General features: G+C 46.2%; 1 protein-coding gene across 1 annotated transcript in view; it reads left to right on the forward strand.

Moving 5' to 3' along the window:
- Positions 1–13,007: 13,007 nt before the first annotated feature.
- The window catches only part of LOC144946124 (uncharacterized), an 80,565-nt gene continuing 71,341 nt past the window's right edge, over positions 13,008–22,231 (forward strand). The window contains exon 1 of the mRNA XM_078874885.1: positions 13,008–14,666. Within this exon, the coding sequence (XP_078731011.1) occupies positions 14,284–14,666 (383 nt within the window). The 5' untranslated portion in view covers positions 13,008–14,283. The remainder of the gene's footprint in view (positions 14,667–22,231) is intronic.

Below are 22,231 nucleotides of genomic sequence, written 5' to 3' on the forward strand. Positions count from 1 at the left end.
TAATTTGTCTACATTGGCCTTCAAATGAGTTAAATAGTCCGGCGGTGGACTATCTGTTTGCTTAAACACGTTAATATTATTAATCCTTGGTCGTTTCTGCGTGGATTAAATATCGACCGTTCTATAGGATTCGGGGGAGGGGGGGGGGGTGCGTCAAGCGTACATACGCAAGGTGGGGGGGGGGTGTAAAAAGTCCGCGTGCGTGACAGATTGTTGCGTGCCGACTCAATGGATGGCCCCTTACGCCGATGAGCTCCGCAGCAGTCGCCGCACACGGGCGTGCTCGACGCGTTCGCGCTGCACCCAGAACGCAGCACGTGACCTCGTGCTGCTGCTTGACCACGTGATTAGTGACCACGTGGTGCTGCTGCTTGACCACGTGCTGCTTGCTTGACCACGTGGTGCTGAGTGACCTCGTGCTGCTGATGTCGTCGAGGAACAGAAAGCACCAAAGCGCGCTCCGGTCATCATCATCGCAGCAGCAGCAGCAGTGGCGGATTTTGGGCTCGACGTCGGAACAAAGACGGTTACCGGCAACGCCGCGCGGCGCTTTCAGATGCTGCTTCTGCGGCCGTCTGGAACGCTCGCTCTTCCTTCAAATAGTTTACGAAGCCACTGGAGCTGTGCACTTTTACATCCAGATCGAAAACGAATGCATTTAGAACTGCTTTTTCGTGCGAAAGGAGACAGAGAGCTTTGTCGCGGGAATCGTCGATGCCACGGCCCAACTTTCTCACGAGCACCTGCAAACAATATCTCACCACTCCCGTGCTCAAATTAAATCATGAGTACATTTCGCATTCGCGTCGATTTTTAAAACGCGAGGCTTAACCGCATTACGCCCGGCCGCCTCTGTCTCCCGAGTGGCGGTGTCCTGGACGCCACACCGGATACGCATTTCGAGGCTGAGTCGACCTAGGGCAGGCCCGGAAACGTTTCCGATCATTATCGCACCGAACATATCCGACCGTGCTAATCGGATGTGCGGGGAAGGACAACACATCCTCGACTGAGCGAATGTCGAGGATTCTAGATTTGAAGTTTTGGTGACTGCAAGGATCCATACTCTTTGGTAAAGTCACGTAGGTGAAAAACAAAGTAAAATAAAAAATAAAACAACTAAATTAAATCACGACGTTGCTTCTGAAACGTCGTGATTTAATTTAGTTGTTTTATTTTTATTTTATTTCGTTTTTCACCTACGTGACTTTACCGAAAAAAACAAAGAGTTGGAGTGTCGAGAATTTGCGTCTCTGCCAAGTTGGTAGCGTGGCATCGCGCGCTAACCGCTGCTCCACCGCTCCCCCCAAACGACGTGGACGCACAGTGTCACGTCTCACAGGGACGCGCTTTTAAAGACGTACAAAAAAACACAGCATCGGCCACGTACCCTGTATAATTTATATCCTCATTCAATCTCCCAACAACAACAAAACCACGCATGTTATTTCAATGGTCTCTTACACGCTTGTAAGTACAGGTAATGGCGGTGATTGCGACGACGATGATGATGCCCATTACAGCGAGCATCACGCAACGCGTAATGAAGAGCTACACACATGCCCACACTAAACACCAACATCGGCAATTACACACCTCCCCCTTAATTGCCAAGCGTGCGTTTGAATGCTTGTAATTGCTCATTAAAGAACCAAGGAGCCCTATTTTGTGTTCTGTGAAGAGTAAGCGTTTTAAGGCATTTATTTTCGAGAGTAGCGTAATTTTTCCTTGTTGTTTTGAATGTTTTGTTGTTGTTGATGCTGCTGCCCGATCATATTCCATCTGTGGTTATGGGTCTCACGTCATGCCACAGAGATGGTGTCAGTGTGGAACTCTTGCATTGATTACACTAGCGGCACATTTTATTTTATTATTCAGAGAACAGCTCCAATAGATGGTTGTCACGTACCTGCAGTCGGAGTCCATTCACGCTTAAAGGTCTCTGATCCATATTGAGCTGCACGCCTTCATATCGTCCGACTGGTTTAATTGAACCAAACGAGGATCCATCATCAGCCCTCCTTTAGGCTATATAAAAAAAAACACGTAACGTTTACTAAGAACGCAATACTGAAGAGATGGCAAATGAACGGGTTCCTATGATGGAACGGATAAAGGTGCAGTCCTGCAATTGCTTATTCACACCACTGATGGCACAAAAGCTCTCGGCGGCCCCTCTAGAAAGTCTCTTGGTCTACTCTTCCACGCTGGCCGGACTTCTTGGAAGAGGTTGGGAGTACGAATACTTTACCCCTTGGCACGCGATCCGCAGATCTCATTAACTCCTGTCATAGGAGCGTGGAATTTCCACCACGGAGTCCGTCGCCAGTGGAGATGAAAACTGTCCTGTGCGTAATAGTAGGTTTTTACCCTTTTAACTGGTACAAAACTGACACCTTTATTCAAGGCATCATGTTTGCAATGACCACAACACAAGTAGTCAAAAAAGCAAACAAAAAGAAGCAACTCTGATAAAGATGATAATATGCACTGTCCTTGAAGTTGATTGGCCCACACCCGAGACGGCTTTTTGTTTGCTTTTTTGACTACTTGTGTTGTGGTCATTGCAAACATGATGCCTTGAATAAAGGTGTCAGTTTTGTACCAGTTAAAAGGGTAAAAACCTACTATTATATTTTGCCACTGGTAAAAGAGATCTCATAGTGTCCTGTGCGTATTTGAGCGGCGGAGCCACTTTGATGTTTGTTTAGTTTAATGTTGGTAAACATTTGCCCTGCGTGTGCCATGAAAGCGCACGTGCCGGCTGGAATTTAGAAGGGACGAGTGTTTTGGATTTGCGTACGGATGATGGACTTCATTTCCCCAGGTGAGAACCCTTTGAGGGGTAACAAGTGACTTTGTAAGTGTGCCCTGCAACAGAATCACAGACAGCCAAGAGGCCGGCAAGAGAGGTGGCGGTACCAGCCCATTGATGGCCCGAAGCAGAAGGAAAACAAAACGATGCTACAACTAAATTATTCTTGTATAAAGGTGTCAGTTTTTGTACCAGTTTAAAGGGTAAAAACCTACTACTATATTTTGCCACTGGTAAAGGAGGTCTCATAGTGTAAATGCTTCCCCCGAGCTCTCAATACTCTGATAGTGCGCTGTTTTTGAGTTATACGCCTTTTGACGTCATCTGATCCAACACCAATGGAGACTAGGCTCTAAGAAAAGCTGTCTCGGGTGTGGACCAATCAACTTCAAGGACAGTGCATATCATTATCAGAGTTGTTTCTTTTTGTTTGCATTTTGACTGCTTGTGTTGTGGTTATTGAAAACATGATGCCTTGTATAAAGGTGTCAGTTTTTGTACCAGTTGAAAGGGTAAAAACCTAATACTATAACAAAAGCATTATTTATTTATTTATTCCCAGGTAAGGCCCACTGCGCTATGTGAATATTTTTCAGAAGCGACCGGGCCACAAATGATAGCTCAACGAAGTGGCTTATCACGTGGACATTTCTAGCGGCAAACATACTCTAGATGCACGTTGCTTCTAAATGTGGAGAGAAAAACAGGAGGACCCGGAGAATAATCCACACGACCACGGGGAGAAGATGCAAACTCCAAATATACAGCAGCAGGCGTCAGGGTCGAGATCGAACCCACGACCTACTGTATACCGGGCCAGGTAGTTAACATCTGGCAATCGCATCACGTCACCACAGATGTTATACGTTAGACAAGCTACACATTTTTGTAAAATAATTCAGATGTTTACTGTTTTAATTCACCCTTGTTTACCCAGAAAAGCCTCACTGAGTCTCAAGACTTTTTTCAGGAGGGTCCTGCCATGTTTGTCGATGTTGCTGTCGCGTGTAACCCCCATTTAGTAAATCGTCGGTAAATGTCAATCATTGGGACGTTTTGCCCAATAACCTGTCACTTTGTGGTGGTATATTTGCTGTGGGAGGAAACCAATGAACCCAGAGGAAACCTGTGCAGAACAGGGGAGAGCTTGCAGACTCCACACAGAGAAGTGCCCGAGTTGGGAATCGAAACGAGCAGGGCCGGATTAAGACGTGGGGGCTTTAGGGGCTGCAACCCAGGGGCCTCCACCAGCTGGAGGGCCTCCAGAGATTAAGTGAAAAGGAATTTCAATTGTGAATGCTGAATTTTATATTCTATGGTTTTTTCAGTAAAGTCACGTAGGTAAAAAATAAAAATAAAAATTTATAAAAGTAAAATTAAAATAAAATAAAAATCACGACGTTTCGGAGGATTTTAATTTTATTTTAATTTTACTTTTATTAATTTTAATTTTTTACCTACGTGACTTTACCGAAAACATCTAAGAGTATGGATCCTTGAAGTCACGAAAGCTTCAAATCTAGAATTGCTGATTTTTATTTGTTGTTAGCCTTGTAAAAAAAATGTTTTATTTAACTTTGTTTTCCTTTTGACAATATCACCGGGGGCCTCACAGTGCCTGCATCCCAGGGGGCTACAAAATCGTAATCCGACCCTGTGGACGAGCTTGCTCTCAGGCGCAAGTGTTACCACTGCAGGCACCTGCGGAGTTTGACTTCTATATTGGGGGGAGGGAGGGGGGGGGGATCCCTCACATTAGGAATCGCTGGTGCATATAATTATTTTTTATTTCGAAATGTTTTTATTTTAATTGTATACTACTGAGAATACATTAATGAAGGTGTCCAGTTGGACTTCCAATATAGCGGCCAGGAAAACCACATTGAGTGCTTGGATGAATCACGAACCCCCCATCCCATACTCAATGGCTGTATTAATAAGGGCCCAATCTCAGCACTGGAGCATCTGATCTATGAGCTCAAAGACAAGGAAGAAGAACACAGCACGTGCATGGGGTCCATTCCTAAACCTTAGAACAATCTTAAACACCCGAGCCCAGATCAGCGATAACTTGGCCAATCCCCCACCCAAAGAAAATCCCTTCCTCCCCCTGCTCTGATAAGAGTCCGCTGTGCCTGATACTGTCGATGCCCCTGGCAAATGCCGTCCAGAATGTCAGGACGTTGCAACGTATGAGGATGTGGAATAAAAAAATATATATTTCAAAAAGGTGTTCTGTCTGGGAGGGGCATTGCCCTCCACCCCGTGCCCCCCTCATGCCACTGCACCATCCTGCAGCCAGAGTGAAGAGACCGCATTTCAATAATTGTAACGGAACTAGATATTGTGAGCTGATATGGAGGTGATAGAGTGTATGGCGCACACCCCCTTATTCTTTATTTTGTTGTAGCTCATGAATCCTGATCTGCTTAGGAGGGGGGAGGGGTGGCTACGGGTTTTGTTTTGGCTTCGTTCGCTCGTGCCCAGCAGCGCGCGCTGCACCTCAACAATAAAGGCCGTCAATCAAACCCGAGCGAGACAATCACTGAAGTAGCGCTCTCGAATAGAGGGTGCAACAATTGTATCGAATGAGAGAGAGATAGATTTGTGTATCAATGTACAGTAGATCGTCGATTATCCGGCGGCTTCGGGGACGCCGGTTTTCAAAAACGCCTGATAATCAATCACTACATTTATCCCCTTATTTAAGACCGAAACAGGAGGGTGTTTTCGCAACTCAGGCTGTCGCCTGATGATGCTGGTTGTAATTACTGGCGAAACGCCGTACATGAATTGTAAATGTTGTGAGTTTACTCTCCAACACACCGGTGTGTTGTACTAGTGACGAATTGGCCACGTTCTGTTTACGTGACAGCCCTTACTAATTGGCTGTGTTGGGTGGTGGCGGGTTAAACGAGTGTTTTAAATGTGTTTACTATTGCAAATTGGCATCAATAATCATACAAATAGACACAACATAAATATCTTACTTTAAAAAGTTGCTTTATTTCCTGTACCCTACTTACCGCTCAAATCTCGAATACGCTGCGTGGGGAGATGTATATCCGTGCAGTATATATTTGTTTAAGTTGTATGTAGTGTACGATGTAGTGTATATATAAAATTTAACACTGAAATCAAGCGTAGCTACTTTTGTTTTGTCACGCACGTGGTGTCGATCGCCTTTGAAGCAGTTTTGCCGGTTTCACCGGATCGGGCCCGGGACGGCCGGAAAATGTTGGATCCGGACAACGAATGATCAACTGGGCATGTATTCCGATCAGAGTGTGGATCACACAGAAAACAATCTAAAATGTTTAGTTGTCAACCCTAAAATATGAAACAAATTAAGTGACAACCCCGAATTTAATACGATGTGGGCTTCATTGCAGAGTCAGAGGTGACTGTGCTGAGACCATCATGAAGCTCGCTACATTTGAGAACCCAGACCTGGGACCCAAGATCTCAGCTGTGCCGGCTCAAGTCTCCGACACAGAATAAACTCCCCTGAGCCTGCCAAGTTGCCTTTATTTAAGAGCCTTGCAAATACATTAATATATAAGAGCACTAATGTGGAAATACGTGATTCACGTCTTATGGTTAGAGCATGCAGAGTCAAAAGTATTAAACTACAAAAAAAAGATGAGATTTGTTGTTATTTAATAGGAAATTTATTACATATTTACTGTCGTGCGAATATAAAAAATATTTTAAAACTTGGAGCATATGCATTTGTTTTGCCTCGAATTTTTCAAAAGCGTTTTTTTACAAATGTAAACCATGATTAGTTAACGTTAAATATATGCTCTTGTTGAATGGACAGTTATTATTTGACAACAGGTACAGATTCGCTGATCAAGATGACCATGCATTACAGTAAGTAGGTTGGTGACCTGAATAATATTCTTGTCACCATCACATTAACCTTAGCAACAGCAGCAGCATCAATTGCGGCATCACTAGCAACAACATAATCATCCTCATTACGCATAGTAGCAATGGTATCATCAGCAGTACCAGTAGCAGCAGTGGCATCATCATCAGTAGCATGATCATAATCATCAGTAGCATGATCATAATCATCAACAGCATCAGTATCTTCATCAGTATCACCATAATAATGTTTGGGGTGAATATGTACTCTTAGTTCTTTCGGTAAAGTCACGTAGGTAAAAAATGAAATTAAAATTAATAAAAAAAATAATTTTAATTTCATTTTTTACCTACGTGACTTTACCGAAAGAACTAACAGTATGAATCATTGCAGTCACGAAAGCTTCAAATCTAGAATGGGGTGAATATAATAACAACAAAAAACACGTGGCAAGACAATACCACTTGGTGATTGTTTGTTGGACGGACTGCTCCCTGCCGCAGGAATGTAGAATTCCCACCACCGGCTCAACACTGGCACTGGACATAAGCATGGCGAATCTGCGAGCGTCACAACACTTTGAACGCAGCGCATCAAGGACTCTTCGAGATGGTTGATGAGAGGAGAAAACCGAGACCATAGTAGAACCGAGCATCACAGACGTTTCTGCTCAGAGCTCCGACACTGTCTTCAGTCACCCACAGCCACCGAAGCGAACATCATCTTAATTACAAATGAAGTCTCGGAGGGGGGGGGGAGGATGCCAACAGGCGTCGCTATGATTCGGCGTGCTGTTTTAACTGCGCGCGTGTAATTTTCACAAGCCAGAACAAAAGGCAAGGACACAACCAACCGGTTATATTGAAGTGGGGATATGCAGGTGCTGCATTTCTTTTTGTTCCTTTATTACAATGAGGCAGTGAACAGTTACTGGCACCGCCGCGTCTAATATTAGATTGGGCAACGCCTATAGTGATGTGATACCCGTATTACAACCAGCATCTGTGTGTGCGTGCGACCCCATGCGATATATGTATATGGAGAGAGAGACCGGATTTAATATTTCAGTTGTTTGAGCAACAGCGCTCTTGTGAGGTCTGAGTTCAAATCCTGGCCGGAGTTGACTCATCATCATCATCTCTTTGCAGGTAAGCTAACAAATGCCTGGTAAGGCTTGTGCCACGTGGTACAAGGAAGTCAAAAGTTGCTGTCTCACGGAGTGACCGCTATTGGCCATAGGAAACCCTTCAGCAAATGTACCATTGCTCAAGAGAAAGGAGGCACTTTGGACTTTAGTGACGGTGAATTCATGCAGGTTATACAGGGTGGTCCAGATATCGTGTGGCCACCATTTAATTCTCTAAAACTTAATAATGTTTAAGTAAGGTTTATTTAAGACAGAAATTAATGTGAAAAGGAGCAAAACATGCTCGGGGTCAATTAATTTGGGGTCACGAGACATCTGAACCACCCTGCGCAGTGCGGCAGGGAATCCCAAACTCCAGTCCTCCAGACGCACCGATTCACACCCCGTTCAAATACAAATTAACTCGTTCCACGCTGCACGCGCCGGATGATTGTCAATCACGTCCCACGCGACGCACTAAGCAATCGACGCTGTCCGTGTCACGTGTACACAGAGACACTGAGATGTCAGTCTTAATTAAACTCGGCTCCGTCTTAATGCAGACAGCTCTAATTGCTTAACACGTCACGTGGTACGTGTTTAATGGTAATCGGGTGGATCGAGTTAAGTTGAACATGAGGTAAATTGGTGAACGTGGAAAGTGGTGAGCCTGACGGGTCTTGAGGGCCGGAGTTTGGGAAACCCTATACTGTAGAATGCCATTGACATGCTGGGAATACACAGACAGTACTCGTGTAATGACGACTTGGACGCACTTGTCTTGAGATGGTTTATTTTATTAAGGAGCCACGTGCTCACACCGACCCCCACTGCAACAGCCCCGAGTCTCCCGCGCATCTCCCTTTTATACGGTCCTAGGCCACGCCCCAATTCCCGAACCTTCTCGCTGGTTCTAGACCGCTCGCTCTACCAGCAGACTCCACTGTCCTCTTCCGTCACCTGGCCACGCTTCTATTATCAATCATTCCCGTAGCCACTAGTCCGTTCGTACTGCAAGCTGACTCCCCTCTCATTACCTCCCGTAGCCAATAGTCCATTCTGACTGCAAGCTGACTCCCCTCTCATTACCTGCCGTAGCCACCAGTCCATTCGCACTGCAAGCTGACTCCCCTCTCATTACCTCCCATAGCCAATAGTCCATTCGCACTGCAAGCTGACTCCCCTATCATTACCTCCCGTAGCCACCAGTCCATTCGCACTGAAAGCCGACTCCCCTGTCATTAAATCCCGTGACCACTAGTCCATTCACACTGCAGGCTGACTCCCCTATCATTACCTCCCGTAGCCACTAGTCCATTCGCACTGCAGGCTGACTTGTCATTACACTAATATAGGAGAACGCATATAAATGAACATGTGGAAGATTAATATTTTGGATGCTGTTGTCTGTGGGATTATCGGTGGATGTACTCCACTTATCCACATTAAAGAAATACAGATATTAGGAAGACTAGGGCTGCGTATAGAGAAGAGTTTTCCCCTCCTGCAGATATTGGGAGTTTAGGGCTAGACGATCTTATAGGCTCATGGATAGAGATTTGATAACTTGTAGCGAGCTATGCCCACGACTTCAGCTTCAAGCCTTTAAAAAAAGGGTGGAAATTAATGATACAATTGGAATGTTCTAGTTGTAAGCGTTCTATTCATTCCACAGTATCATGAGAATGTGCATCGGTCAGCTAACTCATGACAACATTAATAAGTACGTATTAGTTGCTTTGTATGCAAATGCATGGTGCTTAAAATTAATATACCAATTGATTGGAATTGTTTGGATGAAATCATGTGTGTCCTGCACACTGTTGGCATTCCATTAATGAGATTAGGGTTAATATATAGTTTACATGATTTACCTATCAGATAGTGCTGTATTCAAGAGCCCTTGTCTCATTGAAGTATTGTGCATGAATAATTTCCTGTTGTGGAGGGCTAACAAAGGGGTTAAATGGTGTTGCTCCTGAGTATGAAATCAGGTCGAGCTAAAAATCCGCATTGCACGCAGTGTCAACACACAATCACGTCTACACTCACGCACGCTGAAGTATGACTGAGATAATCCATATCGCCTGCATAGGCTCTCGGGGAAATGCTATTAGCTAGCACCTATTAAAGCCGGCACAACGCACACAGAGGGTGGTATGGCCGGCACGGCATCCCTCTGCTCTCGTCTGCCCACCGCAGATATATTCTTACACGCCATAGCAGGTGCTCGTTTAAGGCTGAGCCGACCTAGGCGAGGCTCAGGACCAGTTCTGCTAACGCTCGCCACTGATGTCAGCGCAAGGTGTGAAACACAGTTTCCCACAAATGCACCGATGCACATAGATACGTGAATTCATTAACCGACACATATCGCCGGAAATAGACACGCATTTACACACAGGGATATAAAAAAAACTGGGACAGACACATTCACATCGGGACATGCCCATTACACGGACACACGTAATTAGGTATTGACACACAAATAATCTCCATGCAGTATTTGTAACCGTATTGGCTGTTGGGGCAAATGCCGTGATAGTGGGCATCTATTTCGGCCGACACAGCCAATGAAGGGGTTTGCGTGGCGAGAATGCTTTGGCTCCTCGGTGCTGGTGTTCATGTATAATGCAGCTCTCAGAGACACCGTCTTGTCCAGTTATATATATTGTGAATAAAGTCTGCCGACTCACTGCTAATTAAATGAGTAACCGCGAGTTGACTATATACACAGCTGGGTAACTTCTGTGACTCTACGCTACGCTCCCCACGTCGTTGGCTGGCTACACAGGAGCGGATGCGTAGTAGTCACGGAGACAATATTAACTCTCGCCTTGCAAGACTACAAGGTGGCCGATCCAAGACGATGAAGACGACCCGCTCCAAGATGACGACGACGGCGACGACAGTTTCCTGGTTCCTCCACAGCAGCCCAGAGCCCCGTTCCACGCCAGCTTTTATCCACTCCTCGACCCGGCAACTCCCATTTTCCCCGAACACTGTCTCACCTCATCTGGGTCTGTCTGTCCCTGTCTCAGTTGTTATTTACAACCACTTAGGTCCCGTGCTATCCTTACGCGACCCTGTCAGTGCCCACGTTTGCATCCTTATTTACTTAATCTCTTGTAATTAATCTCCATTGGTTCGTCTCCGGCAAAATCTGGGTTAATTAATCTTTGCACCATTGCTGTTCATGCTTATTTCCGATCCAACTTCCCAAAAAAATAAAAAAATTGGGTCGATCCATTACACATTTTCTGACTCCTCGTCATATCTATCTTGTTACTTTCTCAGTGCAATCTTGGTGCAGCTGTTTCAACACTTGTAAATTGTGTTTTAATCATGCCTAAATGTTTAATTTAGGCTGAATGTAATTACTAATAGCCAAACCATGAATGAAATTAACATTCCTGTTAAAAAATGATGAATAACTGTAATAATGAGTCGAGTGAGCCGGGACACATCGCTCGAAGGCATGACGACTCAATGACCATGAAGCGCCTCCGGTTTGCACGGTTGGCTACGTAGGGTGCGAAAGAAGTTCACCTTACGTGCGTGCGTACGTACATAGCGGAGAGGCATCCAAGGAATTGAATGCTTTTTTGAGAGGACACCTCCCCAGTCTCGGATGAAGCTAGAGCGGGGCCTGTACCATGATTTTATAAAGGGGTCCTAAATAAAATAAAAACACACAAATATTAAAACACTACATTTTTTACTTGCACAGTAAAGTAAATGTATGTTTTCCATTTTCTATACAGTCAGATATTACGACAAATCGCTAACCTTAAACACCCAGTCGTTCATAAAAGTTGAAGGCAGTATAGTACTATGGTAATAGAGCAAGTGCAGAATCACTGAACCGGAATTGACAGCTTGAAAGCATTCCGGCACTGCACTTCCCTGATGAGGTGGAGCGATTAACATCGTGTTGTGTGCAGGTGCTACGTAGATTATTACATCACAGAATCGTAAGAGATTGGCAGTGGCATGCAGAAGCCTTCATTTGGCAATGGAATGCCCATGCCATTGATGATGATGATGATTATTAGTATGATGGTAATGAATCCACGTTTTTCTCCCTTTAATTCACATTATCCGCAGTATCAATGTGAGCACTGAATGCGTTTTGCGAGTGTCATTGCAGCATTATTGATGGGCACTTGCGGTGTGTTGAATCTAAGGAGTATGTGTTCATTCATTTTCCGTCACTATTTTTTTTATATCGTCGATGGGGATAATCCATAGCGGTGGAGTGCATATTGCTCGCCAGGCACATTAGCAAACGAACCCCAGACATTATTCACACGTACTGTACGCATTGCATACACACACAAACACACTCAAATACTGACGCGCATGCACACACGCATTCATAAAGCTCACGTACAAAGACAACGATCCCCCGTATCGCCATAACGGACTGTTGGGGCAAGTGCTGTTAGCGAGCACCTATTAAGGCCAACACGGCAAACGAACGGATGGGTGCAACCAACACCACGCCCGACCGCCTTTGTCTCTCTGAGCTCGGATGTTTACACACTGCACCGGGTATACTCATTTAAGGCTGAGTCGACCTAGGTGCGGCCAAGGTATTCGTTCGTGAGCGATGTTGGTTGCGAGCAGGAATCGAACTCGGGTTGTCGTGGTTCGTAGCGCAGTGCGCCAACCACTTCACTACACCTCCCAAGAGGCACACACATAGCCAAAGACGCCCCGTATAGCCTTAACATCGTGCTGGGGCAAGTGCTGTTGGAGCGCACCTAAACCAGACCACACAAACACACAGGCGGCTGCTGCCTGCTGTGATAATTCGTGTGTCTCGCACACACACACACAGACACATACACACACAGCCACATACACACACAGACACATACACACACACAGACACATACACACACACAGACACATACACACACAGACACATACACACACACACAGACACATACACAGACAAACACACACATACACATACATACACAGACATACACACACACAGACACACACAGACACACACACAGACACACACACACGCAGCCACACACACAGACACATACACACACACAGACACATACACACACAGACACACACACACATACACACACACAGACACATACACACATACACACACAAACACATACACACACAGACACAAACACACACACACACATACACACACACAGACACGCAGCCACAGGCAGCCACACACGGAGAGCCACCGCGCAGGGCAGAGCAAGAAAGAAGCACCTGAAGGAAGGAATCCCCCCCACCCCTACCAACCTCATCATCATCCATGCATCTCTCCTCCTCCTCCTCTCGGGGCACAAGCGGACAACACGATCAGCTGAGCGACCATTCTGTCTAAAGCCAAGCGACGTCGCGTAGCAATTATTCGAGATACTTTACGATTGCATTGCGTGCGATATAGCAAAACCCCCCCTCCTCCCGCCCCATCAGCAATCCCCTGCTACCGCCTGGTATTTGTGGAGCGATGCGATACAAATCGTCTTCTGCAGCAGCGTGTGCCGTACGACGATGATGATTATGAGAGCATCCGTCCGCGAGACGGGGAGAAGAGAGACGTGATTCCTGTTGTTAATCGCCGCGGTCGTTAGCCATCGTTTCGGGGGGTGGGGGGGGGTGCGCGCGCTGCTGAGGCTCTTACCGGTCGTGTTCGGTGCCTGTGTCTCGTGTAAGCGATGCTGTGATTAATATTACTGCTACTACTGCCGCTACTGTTGGGATCGCAGCGTTCCGGCGCGTTGGTCATACGCTGACGTCGGGTGGTCTTAATAGGCGTTCGCTAACATCGCTTGCCACCGCCTCGATACGGTGTGGAACGGCTGGCGTGGCCGGTCTAGGATCATGTCTTTATAGCTGGATCTAGGCGTGCGCTGATGCATGTGCGTTCGTGTGGTCACGGAGGAGTGAGGTTTAATAGACGCTCGCTGATATTGACTCACCGCCGGCATAGCGAGGGGCTTTTTACGCGGGGCATCGCCGTGGGTGTTTCCTTTTTGCTTCGCTGTCGCTCGGACTGGATGGGTCGCCAGGGCCGTCTGACATAGGCGCTCGCGAACACCGCCTTGCGCATGGACAGCCCCCCGTAGGCGCGCGCGAGAGAGAGAGGGAGAGAGGCCACCGTGCGCTTTTGTGTGACGGTGCAGGGGTGGACGTGGTGTGCGGTTTGTTGGGTGGGCGAGAGTTTTTTTTTCTTGTTGTTGATAAGAGGTGCTCGCCAACAGCACTTTTGCCAACAGTCAACACTGTGTTAGGCTGTACGGGTGGGGTGGGGGGACAATCGTCTTTGTATATAGCTGTACATATATGTTACACGTGTGTGTGTGCGCGCGCGCGCGTGTGTTCTGCACGCCGTTGTAGATAGACAGATATAAGACATCTATAGAGAGAGAGACATCTGTAATGCAGGCACCGCGTGGATCGTTGGAAGAGATCAGCAGGATGGTGGAAGCCCAGGCGAACGTTATTGAGCAACAGCAGCATCGCCTGCAACATCTGGAACGAATCGTTTCTGAATTTCGCATCGCTTGTTCGGCTGGAGACAACAACAGCAGCCCTGCTGATGACGATGATAATGATGGTGACGGTGGTGATGATTGTGCCGCCGCCGCTGCTGCTGCTGATCATGATGAGACTCATGGTGGTGGTGGTGCTGCTGCTACTGATGGAGGAGGTGGTGGTGGTGATAATAACAATGATGATGGCAATGATGATGATGGCGGTGAAAATTCAAGCTGTGCCTTGGTTCACGACGGAGTCGCCCGGAACAGTGCAACCACAGAAAACGCCGCGTTGCCCTCCTTCCAGCGACTTAAACCCGAAAGGTAGGCACGCACAAGTTGGATTACAGCACCGGGTTCATCGTTGCCATTTATTGTGTCGTTATTGTCGGTGCGAAAAGTGCAAATTGAAGGGATCCCATTGTTACCACTCGCTGCATCAGTCTTGAGTGGTCGATACAATCAAGTGCCGCTGTGGGAAGTCGGTCGTAGAAGTATGGATGGTCTGACTCCGGCCACTGTAATGTGTAATGTCCACCACTGCCATGGTATACGGGGGGCGTTTGAAACGGCGAGGTTGTTGCGATATCACTTTAATATCAACACATCGGCAGCGGCTTTGTGAGCGTCTAACCATGGACAATTCAGTCCCCAGGAGCAGCGGAAAAGTACAATCGTAGGAATCTTAAACGTCCCTTATAGTGGTGACCTTCTCAAGCAAAGCGGTGTTGTATGACACCTGTTTGCGGTGCTGTGTAAACACGACATCTTGTGTTTATATAGAGCACAGTCGTGAGCATTTCTCCAGGATAAATAAGGATTCTGATTCTGCTTTGTATGTGTGCGTGTCTTTGTGCCTGTGTGTGTGCATAAGCGGGGAGCGGTAGTGTAGCGGTTAGCGCGCTGTAGCGGTTCGCGCAGCCGTCACAGGGGATCTTTGTATCTATCTATCTTTGCTTTGTATTAGCAATTGATGTCTATAAAGCGAGTCCCACTTGAGTAATCGAGCAGTAGGCTCCGCACCTGCCCATAGGAATGTGGAATTTCCACCGCTGGCTCAGATCTGTAAATGGACACGTTCTCGTTTCGGGAGGGCGGTTTTTCTGAGTGCTGCAGTTTCCTCTCAAACGTTGGCGAATGGAATTGGCTAAACTTGCAAATTACAGAAACCCTCCTTGGAGAGTGTCTTGAACACCGTCAGAGGGCTTCGCTGGATAGATAATTAATATGAATAATATAAGTCAAAGTAACTGCAGTTATTATAAAATGATAGAAAACTTTTTTTTTTAATACCATAAGATAATTTCTCTGTAAATAAAAATGAAGCAATAAAACTGAAAACTGATTAAATTAAACTTTTAAAGCAATGATGGCCTTAATTCTCGTAAAGTGACTTTAGTCAGGGCTCAAATTCAGCTGTAGCTGCTCAGCCATTAGCTCTGCAAAATATTATAATTTGAAAATAAGCTGAGCGTTTATTTTAGCGTGCATGGCTATTAGGCCTCACTTTTTCACACCCCAAACTCTTACAAAAAAACAGAGATGATGCTCATTCAGCAATAATGCTTTTTTTTGTTCTTTATCCAAGACGGCCTCACCGGGAAGTTGTTTCATGAAGGTCTTGGCATTGTAATGTCTGACCAATTTATCCTTGAGCATTTACTCTGCATGCTTCGCGGGAAATTACCTGAACAATTTGGGTCATACCAAGGAACCTGTGATGCACTTTTGCTATCCGCGGCTTTGTCTGCAGTTGTCCTTCGATTACTGCAGTTTACGGATTGTGAATGGCATCGCAATCCCCACACTTTCTCTCTCTGTTCGCCTTGTCCACAAGTGTGTTTTTGTGCACTCGCAAGGAATTTTCTAAAACGGCTTGCTTTGTGACTCGCAGATGGCAGTGAGGTGGTGTTTGTTGCTAGGTATCTCCTTTAAGCGCCCTCCCCCACTCTCCAGGCCAGATCACATTACAAAAAAACATTAAAATATGTACGTAGGAATTGTTTTCCATAATAGAGGTGTTTTGGTTTAGGTCACGTGGATATAAATGTGTCGTTAAACCCGCCACCACCCGACATAGCCAACTAATAAGGTTTGGCACGTCAACAAAGCATACCAATTCGTTACACGTTTAGAACACTCCGGCGCGTTGGTGAGTAAACCTATAACATTTATTATTCGATTACGACGTTTAGCCCGCAATTGCAACCAAGCCTCGACACATTTATGGGATCTAACACAAAAACCCTCTTATGGATAATATTGGTCACGAAAGCCTCGGATTTGTTTGCTGATTTTTTTGGTACGTTGAACTACTTTTGGTTTTATAATTATTCGTTGAATGATCGACAAACGTTTTCAAATGAATCAATATCCTGAGAAGTGCCACGCTCCACAATTTCTACACAATTCACCAACCGCGCTCCTGCGTTATGCGGGGTGGGAAGGTGAACATTAACAAAGGAAAGTTTGTGCTGCAGAGCCGATATAGGTTTTTTTTAAGATTGACAAATCAGTTTAGTATTTAATCTTTGCTATACATTACATTCCAATGTTGCCATCGTTTGTCGTGGTAGGGGACAAAGAAAGCATTCTGAGTCTCGGTTTCGGCGTTGTTTCCACCTCGTGTCAGAGCGGCCCCCCGACAGAGGATTACGAACCAACACTTGGTTTAATACAGCACCAATCTTATTAGACCTCGCAGCGCTTTGCGTACATGTACCCAACCCTTAACAAATAACATTGAATAACACCTTTAACAACAACAAAAATCCCTAAACAAACAGTACTGGACGGAATAAAAACTATTTAAAAGACATAAGATGTGCACGGAGCAGTATGCAAAGTGAAGACAGATGCGATTTAGAGAAGAGACGTCAAAGACTCAGTCGTCACTTCCGCTGGTTGGGATCGCACTCTTTTACATTGCCTGCACACAGTGTTTCTTTGCATGTCAAATCAATCACAGCGAGCATTTCACTTCCCAGAAATGGCATACGCAGAAATTTTTCAACCCAAATTGAATCTAATAGTGCATCTTCTCATTCTTGCGATATTCTTTGGCACGTGTGGTGACGGGTACTGCAAGATCGGACAACGTCCGTCCGGTGTTCGCCGATCTGCATTGGCTTCCGTTTCGCCGAACGGACACATTGATGAGGTTGCACTCGTCAGCACACGACGATCTTGCCACAAAAGAACCAAAATACATCGCTGATCTCGGCAAAGAGCATAAACCATCACGCGAACTCCCACCATCCTTGCAGCGGCTTTTGGCTGGCTATCGAACAAAGACAGCCACTGCTTCACTCGCTTTCGGATGCGCTTCTGCGGCCGTCTGGAATGTTCTCTCGCGATATTAGGAATCCACTGGAGCTATGCACTTTTTAAACCAAGATTGAAAAGTAATTTAGTCATAGTTTTTTTTATTTAGTTTGTTGTCCTTTCGCCACACCTGCGATTTAGCACGGTTGGCTACGTACGGTGCGAAAGAAGTTAAGCATACATACGCACTTGATTGTGGAGTGCTCATGAAAACAGCTCCAGCTGAGAACATCAACTCACTACAGTTAAGAACCCGGTTAAATCATGGGGGAGGATGGTCGGATTTGAAAGCAGGATCTCGGAGGTGCGCTTTCGGTGCTCCGCCACGCACGATATCACCCATCTCCCACTTCACTATTCGGAGTGCACGTGAATGGGGAGCGCAACTGAAGGGTCGTTCAGATGAATTACGTAGAACAAATACATCGCAAAAAAAAAACACAAACTCGAGCTCAAGAACTCCAAGTAGCCACTCATCCCTTTCGGGAAGGCCGCACGCGTAACGAGGAATTATCACTGCGATTATCGCGAGGACGAACCCATATTACTCTTATATGCCGGTAGGAGAATGAGCGATGACTTTACTTAAACGGTTCACAATGGGCTGTACATTAGTGGCATTTGTTCAATCCATTCTCACCCACTGCAGTAAATGGATGCACGGTCCCGTCTCGTTTGGAACACGCATTAATAAAAAAAACTAACAACTTAAAAAAATTCTCACAATCGAAAGCACAGGTAAAACATCGTACAAATGCCATAGCAAGCGTCGAATGATGAAAATGAAAGGCATTTCTGTTCGTTAATTAAGGCTATGGAGTGCCTTGCAGATGGCAGCACAGCAGGTTGCCTGCTTCCCACTGAGTATGGACGTTGATTGTGTTAGCCTCGCCACACGTCGTGGGTGTTCACCAGGCACCCTGGTTTCCTCCCACGTGCTATGGCACTCGGACACGGCGTCACGGTTTGCGCACCAGACTTGCAATCCAGGGGTCGCCGGTTTGGTTCGATCTCCCGGCGCAGCAGTTTGAAAGGGCGGTGCAGGTCTCTTAAAATTCCCACGCATCTGCCCCACCCAGCAGCGATATAAAAAAACGGGTTCGACGCAGTTTGTCGATCAGCAGCTTGTGTGTGGTGGGGTAAAGTGTGGGTACTCGTAACTCTTCCGAGACATTTGACCAACGTGGAAGAGTAGACCAAATGCCGTCTAGAGGGGCTCTCTAAGATCTCCCGCTGGTGGAGGTCCTTCTGCCAGTCGTGCCACAAGTAAGCAATTGCAGGGCTGCACCTTTGCCTCTTACCTTTACACTCAATGATGGAAATGGACAAATAAATCCTGTAGAGTATTTCAGAGTAGAGTATGTTAGGCTTTTCGAGGTAAGTAAAGAGCTGTTTCATTTGGATCTTGCATTCTCCTGCTAGGGTATGCTGAATGGACAGAAACTCGTAAATGTCTGGCTGGATTAGTTAGCAATTGTTGAAAGATGTGGCCAAGATTTTTTGCGTTTGCAAGTATTTTTTAATCGCTAGACTGTTTCCTATTATCGTATTGTATTTGTTCAAATATTTTTGCATGATGCATTACAACAAAACTGTTTAAACACGCGAGTTTTGAAAAGGAATGTAAAAAAATCCTGTACATATAATTTGGACCACAGGTTACATGAATGGGATCTAGGAGGTGCAGCTCTTTGATATCCACTTCCGTGGGTCATAAAACGATTGCGTCTCCTGACCCGATGCCGTGACAAAATCAGGATGATATTTGGGTGAGATTAACAGAAAAAAAATGTGGCGCGTTAATTTTGCCTCTTCAATTTTCAATATGCTCTCGGTGCCCGTATTCCTTCGGTGCAATTATTTAGTGTTGATTTTCTTAAATACCAACATGACGTCTTTACATTCTGCAAGGTTATATCTATCTATTTATTTACTCTCCAATCACACTTGAACGTAGCTTCATATGAGCTTCAAAGGGCAACAATAACACCAATCGCTGGTCATTACCGAGCAAAGCTTTGCCCCCTTTTCAGGTTGGCAGTTAAAATGCGAGAGTCGCACCTGGCAGAGAACACACACATGAAGGGTGTAACACTGAAATCGCAGTACAGATGAATTCAAGAACCCATGTGCTGTGCTACGATCTCCTGCGCACCTCAGTCCCACAGCACCTGGTAATTCCAAAGCAGTCACCCATCCTGAGTACTCGCCACGCTCAACTCTGCTTCACTGACAGAATGAGGACTGGGGTGGCAGCAAGCACACACACTGCCCACACACCGAAGGGACATTTACAGCTGACGAAGAAACACTGCCCAAGATGTCACATTGGCTCTGTTTGCGTTTCCATGTTGTGCTGATGTAGATTTTTTTGTTGTTGTTGTATCGAGTTTGCATTTTACGTCCTTGAAGCCACTTTAGTTGTATTTCTTTAACCAAAGGGGCCAGATTAAAGTGGTGCTTTCAAAATATGACAATGCAAGATAATATTTGACGGCATGATAGCAATTTATCAATTACTGTCTTGCTGATTCGTGCGTTCGTTTCTCAGTCCGCTTGTGCTGGCGAGAGTCGCGGCGGTAGCAGCAGCAGCAGCGTGCTGAGTAGGTTGGTACACTATACACTACTATACACTACTACACTATACACTACTACACTATACACTACTATACACTACACTATACACTACACTATACATTACTACACTATACACTACTACACTCTAGCAGCGTGTTGAGTAGTGGCGGTCCGGACCTCCCTTTCCCTGGCGACAGACTCCAGCACTACTACACTATACACTACACTATACACTACACTATACACTACTGCACACTACTATACACAACACTATACACTACTACACTATAGCAGCGTGTTGAGTAGTGGCGGTCCGGACCTCCCTTTCCCTGGCGACAGACTCCAGCACTACTACACTATGCACTACTATACACTACTATACACTATACACTACTATACACAGACTCGAGCTCTCCCTGGGGTAATTCCCAGGCGTTCCGAGGCCAGCCAAGCGACACCGTCCCGCCAGCAGCAGCGTGGTCCTGGGCTGGCCCCGGGGTCTTGGCCCAGTGGGACGTGCTGCTGCTGCTGCTGCCGGTAGAGTTCCAGGGGGAGGCTACCAGGGGGCATCCTTACCCAGGTGCCCGAACCACCTCAACTGACTCCTCTTAATCCGGAGGAGCAGCGGCTCGACTCTGAGGTTCTCCCAGATTATGGAGCTCATCACCCGATCACGGAGAGTGAGCCCGGAAAACCTGTGGATGAACCTCGTTTCGGCCCCATGCACCCGCGGTCTCATCCTGTCGGTCATCTTGCTGATTTGCCACATTCTTTTTCTGCCGAATAATCACCTCCGTAAAGCCAGCACGAGGCGGAACCCTGCGTCGTCCATTAGGTGGCTCTGAGTCGGCCATCAAAATTCCACATTCCTATGGCGGGTGGGATTGCTTCAATATGGCCAGACCGTGTTGCCCGTTGATATGGCGGTACTCGATTATAATAATATCCACGCTTCATCCGGGCTCAATGGCACTCAAGACAATGTTTTTTTTCTGGTTTCGGTGGGGGGGGGATTCTGCTGTACTGGGGATGTTTGACCAATTCCATTGTGGGTGAGAGTTTATTGTGTGGCAGGAAACCGGTGAAACTTGAGAACCCACCACACATACGAGGGGGTGGTGATACTCCAAATTTCCAACTCCTGGCATCACCTTAGAGCCCCACGCCTCCAAGATCCGACCATGTCCGTCCAGTGCTCGTCGAGCCGCACTCATTGTCCAATACAACATCGCAGTCGTTACACACAAATTGCTTGCCGCAAATGAACCACGACAATACCTTTCTGATCTCGTCCAGGTGACGACGTTAACCATCACGCGAGTCTCGTGGCCAGATCGGATTTGGCCACTTAGATTAGGATGATGTTGATGTTGAGCTCTTGCAGACTTTAGCTCTCAGTCACTGCATTTGCAGCTCCTGCACGATGGAAACTCTCCTCCGGATGCAAATGCCAGCCTAATGTTCCGCAGGCGGTTTGAAGCAGTGGAGGTGTTTGCATAGCAGGATAACCACGTATTGATTCGTCAGGTGTAATTGGTTCTTGGCCAGTCCAAACTTGTTGTTGGTATAGGGAGGTGTGTGCCATGCCTTCTGAAAGATGTCAACACAACCAAGACATATGTCCTCCTACCCCGTACACCCCCCCCCCCCCCGAGCACTATTATAAGGAATGCAATTTCACGGGAAATAGCCACTTGTTATTGACTTTTTCCTGTTGGCTGCATGACATTATCACAGCACAGGCATTATTGCCTTGAGATCATATTTTCCATATTGACTCGTGTGCTTTTACAAGACAATGCTGTCGCGTGCATTGTATCTATAGGCGCACGCGAATGAATATATATTTAAAAAATGTGCCCATTTTCCCTTTAAATACCGAAATATCAAAGGATAACAATGCTTTTGTTTGTAAGTCAATTTGCAATTGCGCGGAAGTAAATTTTAAAAAAAATCGCTATCTTTCAATACAAACCGTCGTCGTTTGG

The sequence above is a fragment of the Lampetra fluviatilis genome, chromosome 40 (assembly GCF_964198595.1).
Source record: "Lampetra fluviatilis chromosome 40, kcLamFluv1.1, whole genome shotgun sequence".
Lineage (NCBI taxonomy): Eukaryota > Metazoa > Chordata > Hyperoartia > Petromyzontiformes > Petromyzontidae > Lampetra > Lampetra fluviatilis.